The sequence below is a fragment of the Chrysochloris asiatica genome, unplaced genomic scaffold (genome assembly GCF_000296735.1).
Source record: "Chrysochloris asiatica unplaced genomic scaffold, ChrAsi1.0 scaffold00076, whole genome shotgun sequence".
In the NCBI taxonomy this organism is placed as follows: domain Eukaryota; kingdom Metazoa; phylum Chordata; class Mammalia; order Afrosoricida; family Chrysochloridae; genus Chrysochloris; species Chrysochloris asiatica.
In genome coordinates this window covers 10,632,132-10,639,850 of record NW_006408594.1, presented here as the reverse complement: position 1 = coordinate 10,639,850, position 7,719 = coordinate 10,632,132, and the positions used below count along the sequence as shown (strand labels likewise).

The following is a 7,719-nucleotide window of genomic DNA, read 5'->3' as shown; positions in this document are numbered from 1 at the left end:
AATGCAGATGGGTCTCTTGTGATACAATAGTGAATAATTGTTATCAGGACTGATTGTGAGGGTTGGAAATGTAAAGGTAGACATTTTATAGCATGGAAGGGAGTGATTAACTTTCCAGTCTAGGAGCAGAGGTCCCAAGGACCATCAATGGAGAAGAGCCGAGAGCGGGACCCTGCCCAGAGAAGCAGCGATGCCTGAGATGGAGGCAGAGACAATGATGCGGAGCGATGGAGCAGCTGGGGACTTTGGATCCAGAGAGGGAGAACGACTGTGTGCTGAAGGCTGGGGGGGGTGGGGGGGAAGGGGAAGTAGTGTAGGGGGCAGGCTTGCAGGGTATACCCTTTGGTTGGTTGATGATGCATGGAGGGGATTGTAGCCATAGCAATGAAACGATATACAATGGAATGAATGTAAAACTAATGTTCTCCCATGTAAACTATCATATAATTCACAATAAAACATTAAAAAAATAAAAAATCAGTTGGATTCCACTGTACTAATAATGACAGCACTGAAAAGGAAATTAGGAAAGCAATACCATTTACAATAGGATAAATCTAGGAATAAATATAACCAGAGAAACAACTGACCTATCCAAAGAAAACTATAAAACACTACTACAAAAACCAAAAGAGACTTACCAAAATGGAAGAATATACCATACTCCTGGGTAGGAAGACTTAACATTGTGAAAATGTCAATACTGCCCAAAGCAATCTAAACATATAATGCAATCCCAAGAATATACCATACTCCTGGGTAGGAAGACTTAACATTGTGAAAATGTCAATACTGCCCAAAGCAATCTAAACATATAATGCAATCCCAATCCAAATTTCAATGACATTCTTCAAAGAGATGGAAAAAACAATTACAAACTCAATATGGAAAGGAATGAGATCCAGGATAACCAAAGCACTGCTTAAGAAGAAGAATAAAATTGGAAGCCTCTTACTCCCTGATTTCAAAATTTACTACACGGCTACAGTGGTCAAAGCAGCTTGGTACTGGTATAATGAAAGATACATAGATCAATAGAACAGAATCAAGAATCCAGAAATTTATGCATCTACATACAGCCAACTGATTTTTGAAAAAGTACCTAAGTATATTGCATGAGGAGCAGGTAGTCTCTTCAACAGATGGTGGAAATTATATGCAAAAGATTGAAACAAGACCTTTACCTCATGCCCTATACAAAAAGCAACTCAGCATGGATTAAAGACCTAAATGTGAATCCCAGCATTATAAAGGCCATCAATGAAAAAATAGGGACAAATGTGAGGGCTCTAATACAGGGCACACACAAATCACCAAACATGGTGAAATCAAACAAACCAAAGTAGACAAAATAGATAATTGGGAAGTACAAAAAATTAAAAACTTATGTGCATCAAAAAACTTAACCAAAAGAGTAAAAAGGGAGCCCACACAATGGGAAAAAATCTTTTGCAATGACGCAGCAGACAAGGGACTCATTTCTAAAATATATAGGAAACTACAACACCACACATCTACAGGAAAAAGACAAATAACCCAATTAAAAAATGGGTACAGGACATGAACAGACACTTCATCAAGGAGGAGATTCAGGCAGCCAACAAACATATGAAGAAATGGTCACGATCACTAGCTATTAGAGAGATGCAAATCAAAACAACAATGAGATATCATCTCATACCAGTAGTAACAGCAAATATCAAAAAAGAAGAAGACTGAGCACAAGTGGAATGTGGGACCTTATCCAGAGAAGCAGTGACACCAGAGATGGAGGCAGAGGTGGGGACATGGAGAGAGGGAGCAGCTGAGGACTCTAGATTCATGGGAAGAGAGGGACTGAGAGATAGTGGCCAGGAGGCAGACTTACAGAATATGCCCTTTGGTGGTGTAAACTATTATATATGCCTGAGTGTTTTTATTTAAAAAAAAAAAAAAAAAAGAGCTAAAGTGAATAGAGAGAAACACTGTTAACTGATGGTAAATGGAGGGGAATGTAATCATTAAGATGAAACAAGCTGTATGATTTGTTGAATGTAAAACTGATGATCTGCCCTGTAAACTTTCACTCAATCCACAATAAAAATGTCAAGGAAAAAAAAGTAGAGGACAATAAGTGCTAGTGAGGATGCAGAAAGATTGGGACCCTCCTACATTGCTGGTGGGATTGCAAAATGGTCCAACCACTCTGGAAAACAACATGGCGCTTCCTCACAAAGTTGGAAATAGAAATACCTTATGATTAAGCAATTCCTCTTCTTGGTATTTATCGACAAGAAATTCAAGCCATAATACGAGTATTGTCAGGAGGGACCAGTCTCTGGAGAAGGATATCATGTTTGATAAGGTGGAGGGTCAGAGAAAAAGAGGAAGACCCCCAGCGAGATGGATTAGCCAAGTGGCAGCATCAATGGACTCAAGTGTGGCAGCAGTAGTGAGGTTGGCCCAGGATCGGGTAGTGTTTCACTCTGTTGTGCATGAGGTCGCTATGAGTCGGTACTGACTCGATGACACCCAACAACAACAACAACTAGATTGCGTATATATCACAGTTATAAATAGATCCTACTACATAGGCTTAAGGAGCTCTGGTAGTGTAGTGGTTACGATTCGGGCTGTGAACCTCAAGGTCAGCAGTTCGAAACTACCAGCCTCGGTGGGAGAAAGATGAGGCTTTCTGCTCCTGTAAAGATTTACAGCCTCGGAAACCCTGTACAGGGTTGCTATGAGTCGGAACCCACTCCATGGCACTTAATAACAACAACAACAACAAAGGCTTAGGAGTCCACTGGACTGCAAAGTCGTTTGAACTGCAAGGTTGGTGGTTCAAGCTCACCAGGTGCTCCTCAGAAACCCTATACAGGATCACTATGGATCAGAACCGACTCAACGGCACTTAACAACAACGACACAGGCTTAATCATTCCCCATCAATTATTTGTTGTCCTTCTATGTTGTTGTTGTTTAGTGCCGTCGAGTCAGTTCCGACCCATAGTGAACTGCACAGGGTTTCTGAGGCTGTGAATCTTCACAGGAGCAGAACGCCTCATCTTTCTCCTGTGGAGCAGCTGGTAGTTTCGAACTGCTGACCTTGAGGTTCGCAGCCCGATTTGTAACCACTACTCTACCAGAGCTCCTTGTCCTTCTATAGCCCTGAGTTAACCTCTAAAAGAATGTACATGAGCACAGGTGCCTTCAGTATGGATTGCATCTCAGTGTAAAGAAAACAAAAATCCTCCCTACTGGATCAATAAACAACATCATGGTAAATGGAGAAAAGATTAAAGTTGGTAAAGACTTCATTTTGCTTGGATCCCTAATCAACACTCATGGAAACAACAATCAACAAATCAAACACTAAGCAAACGTGCTGCACAAGACCTCTTTAGAGTGTTCGAGAGCAAAGATATCAGTGTGAGGGCTAAGGTGCACCTGACCCAAGCCATGGTATTTTCAGTCACCTCGTATGCATGTGAAAGTTGGACGACGAATAAGGAAGACTGTAGAAGAATTGATGCATTTGAATTATGGTGTTGGAGAAGAATGTTGAAAGGACCATGGACTTCCAGAAGAAAAAGAAAATCTGTGTTGGAAGTAGTACAGTTAGAATGCTCCTCCGAACTCAGTTTCATGAGACTTCCTCCCTCATACTTCAGACACGTTGTCAGGAGGGACCAGTCCCTGGAGGACATCATGCTTGGTAAAGTGGAGAGTCAGTGAAAAAGATGAAGACCTCCAATAAGATGGACATGGTGTCAGTAACAATGGGTTTCAACACAACAATTGTGAGGCTGGTGCTGGACCAGGGACCGCATTGTTCTGTTGTGCACAGAGTTACTAAGAGTGAAAACCAACTCAACGCCATACAACAACATAGATACATGTTAGAATATCAGAGGGTAATCTGGCCTTCTTTGAGAACTGGATGCATTAATTTGTTTAACAAATTGTTGTTCCCATTATATGGCAGACATATGTGCGCAATTTTGTCCTTCACACCAGTGACCATCCATGACTGCCAGGGGCCACTCGGACTCTCATCCACACACTCGCCTCTCCCAGATGGGGACTTTTCTGTCTCCATATATGGGCTTCCTCCCTAGGCTGTAAATTCTGTGCCTCCAGCTAGACTGGTAATATTTATCGTGTGGCTCTATTACAATTTAGGCTACAGACTATCTTAATCTCCTAATGCTGTAATGGAAATACCACAAGTGGATGGCTTTTAAAGAAGACCAATTAATTTTCTCATAGTTCTGGGGACTAAACATCCAAATAGGGTCTTGGTCCTTGTTGGCAGCCCTGCACCTTCCTTGGTTCTTGATGATGTTCACATGGCGCCTGTCTTCCCAAGTATGTGCTTGTCTCACTGTGTATTCTGTTCCTCTTATAGCTCAGAAATGATAAGGTTTAGGACCCACACTATACTGATCTAGCCTCATTCACATAATAAAGAAAATTTTGTTTCCAAATGGAATCCCATTCATAGGTATATGGGGGTTAGGATTCCAGCAAATATTGTGGAAAACAATTCAATCCATGACATGGACCTCTTCACCAACTACAGCTGCATGTGAGCAGGAATCTGTTCTGCTCCACACCTGAACACCTAGACCATGCCTGGCACTGAATGGGTGCTAGGTAACTATCACTCAGCACCTACCATGATGACCTTGACACAGGTCAGGTCGCTGACCCTAGTGGGTTTTGACTGAGTACAGAAGGCGAGTCATTTCTGTCCACCTCTGGGGTTTGGAGGACAGGCTCTGGAAATGCTAGGGTTCAGAGGTGAACACTCTAAGTCCCAAGGGCTTGAGGTAAGGCGTGTGGGCCTGTACTAGTTTCTTTTACCCTCAGATAAACTCCATTTTGTGGGAGGGGCAGAAGCTGAGGATGAAAAAGGTTAAGCCACTTGCCAGATGGATTTCAGATTTAAGACTTGTTTTACATTTTGGAGAAGGTAATAATAGTCCTGGTGTGGCACTGTGGGATAAAGCACTGGACTGCAAGGTCAGTTCAAACCACATAGTCAGTAGTTCAAACTCACCAGCTGCTACTTGGAAACCCTCTTATAGGATTACTATGAGTCGGAATGGTCTCGATGGCACTTAACAATAACAACAACAATATGGTATCTATGCCATCTGTGATAGTTAAGGTTTTGTGCCAAGTTGACTAGGCCAGGATTGTCAGTGGTTTGGCAGCTGAGATGTAGTTATTGCCACAATGAGATGAAATACAATGCAATCAACTCTATGATGATGTCTTCTATGAGCTGCCAATCAATGGAAAGGGAGTTTCGTCGAGGGTGTGGCCTGCTTCCAATATATTGGACACTCAGGCAAGACTTGCTTGCTCTATGCTGGGTCTAGATCTTCCATCTTGCTCATCCTCTGACTTCTGATTCTTTGGACTTGAGCCAGTGGCCTGTTCTATTCCCTGCCAATCCTGGGAACCATCAACAACCTGCCTTCTTAACTGCCAGACCTGCCTGCCTGCCTGCCTGCCATCTTACCTGCCCATCTTGGTTCATCTGACCCTGACTTGGAACTCTCCCATATAGGGTGGGTCCTCTTTATATAAACATACTTAAGTTTCACTGGTTTGACTCTGTAGAGAACCCAGCCTAAGACACCATCTATCATATTCCTCTTCAGCTGGAATCTGGGCAAAAATTTGTATTGAATCTGTCAAGATGGTTGCAGTAAATCATATGAACAAGCACTCTGAGAGATCTAACTCAGACTCTCAGAGCCCTATTTACAATAGACTTTCCCACCAAAGGGTTACAAAACATTTTCTAGCTTTCTGAGCTTTTTGTAAATGCAGAACACTTGGACGTGCGTCTATTCACAACATTCAAACAGTAGTAACAATCTAAATGTCCAACAGATGAATGGATAAACCCAATGTGGTCCATCCATCCAATGGAGTAGTACTCTGTCATAATGAGAACTCAAGAACTGATACAGGCTACAACGTGAACCCTGAAAACACTGTGCTGAGTGATATTAGCCAATCACAAAAGGATGAATGTTGTATGAGTTCACTGGTGTGAAATGCCTACAACAGACATAGGCATAGAGGTTAGAGCTGAATGTGAGTTAACAGGGCAGAAGGAACTGGGAAAGGGAGAGATCGCTGTGAAAGGAACACTGAGAATGGAAAATCGGGCAACAGATAATGGTGAGCGTTGTCCAACATGACTGATGTAATTGGTTTTATTAAATTGTAGTTGTTGTTAAGTGCTGCTAAGTTGGGTCTGACTCATAGTGACCCTGTATAGGGTTTCCCAGGAGCCGCTGGTGAGTTTGAACCACAGGCCTTGCAGTTTAAACCGACCTTGTGGTCTAGTGTGTATCCTACGGTGCCACACCAGGACTCTTAAATTAGACAGACAAAACCTACTGAATTGGTAAATGTAGGTGGCTCCATGGGGTAAGTGTGGGACTACTGACCGAAAGGTCAGCGGTTCATTGGGGAAAGAAGAGGCAGTGTGTTCCCATATAGATTTACAGTCTCAGAAACCCTATGGGGCAGTTCTACTCTGTCCTATTGGATTGCTAAGAGTAGGAATCATTCAGTAGCAGTGGAATTGCGATCTTTATTATTTTGATAGCAATTTTAAGATAAGAAGAAGGAGGAGAAGAGAGTCTTAACACAAAGTGGGCACTATCACACCTGGCAGGCATTCGTGCCTCCAGTTAAGACTCTGATACCACCTGAGCCCCTCATAGTTCTTCCCTTCTTTTCCTCCCACAAGGTGAGCTAATTCCCACCTCTCTTCTCATCCCAGAAGGTGGCCAAGCACCTGCAGCCTCCTGCTTACCAGTCGGTGTAGGCATTGTCAATCACCAGTAGGACTCTGGGCCTTTGAATAACGGGTGTGGAGGGAGCTGGAGGTTCCACCAACCCTGTCGGAGCCTGCGAGGTGGGCTTCATGGCACTGGAGAAGGAACTGAAAAGGCTGGACCCCGGGGAGGAGAAGGAGGCGGCCAGCGGCTGGGCTCTCCTCTCCATGGCCGGGGAAGCGGGGGAGCTGCTGGAGCTATCAGGGCGCTGCAGGTCCGTCATGTAGCCATTAGGCAGGTTGGCCACAAAGCTGCTGTCAGACAGGCGTCTCCGGAGGAAATTCATGGCTGTTGGTGCAAATGGCTTGTTCCTACCCAGGCTCGGTTTAGTGAAGCCCTGAACACAGGCTGCCTGGGAGTGGGGCTGATACAACTTGGGGGCCGAAGAAGTAGGGGATTCTTGTGTCAACAGAAGTCCACGTCAGCTGCCTTCACGTCCCTGTGGAAAGAAGCCAAGGAAAACATTAGAAGTACCGAGACCTGCTCCCTTCCTGGGCAGACAGATGTGGCCTTTCCTGCCCCCTGCTGGTAGCAGTGTACATTGGAACATCCATTTGGAAATCCATTGGGCTTAAAATATACATATTCTTTAAAGATATGGAACGAGGAATATCATGGCTAAAGTCAGATGAATCTTGGCTGAAAGCAGAGAATACCCTAAAGATGTTTACCTGTGCTTTAATGACTATGCAAACGTTTGGTTTTTGTTTTTTTAATGTTTTATTGTGAATTATATGATAGTTTACATGGGAGAACATTAGTTTTACATTCATCCTATCATATATCATTTCATTGTCATGGTTACAATCCCCTCCATGCATCATCAACCAACCAAAGAGTATACACTACAAGCCTGCCTCCTGGTCATCAG

General features: G+C 43.4%; 1 protein-coding gene across 2 annotated transcripts in view; it reads right to left on the bottom strand.

Moving 5' to 3' along the window:
• The window catches only part of SYN3 (synapsin III), a 697,366-nt gene extending 690,170 nt beyond the window's left edge, over positions 1–7,196 (bottom strand). The window contains exon 1 of one of the 2 annotated variants that reach the window (XM_006865239.1): positions 6,827–7,196. In XM_006865239.1, coding sequence (XP_006865301.1) covers positions 6,827–7,134 — 308 coding nt within the window. In that variant the 5' untranslated portion in view covers positions 7,135–7,196. The remainder of the gene's footprint in view (positions 1–6,826) is intronic. The other variant, XM_006865238.1, reaches the window with a different exon arrangement.
• Positions 7,197–7,719: the final 523 nt, after the last annotated feature.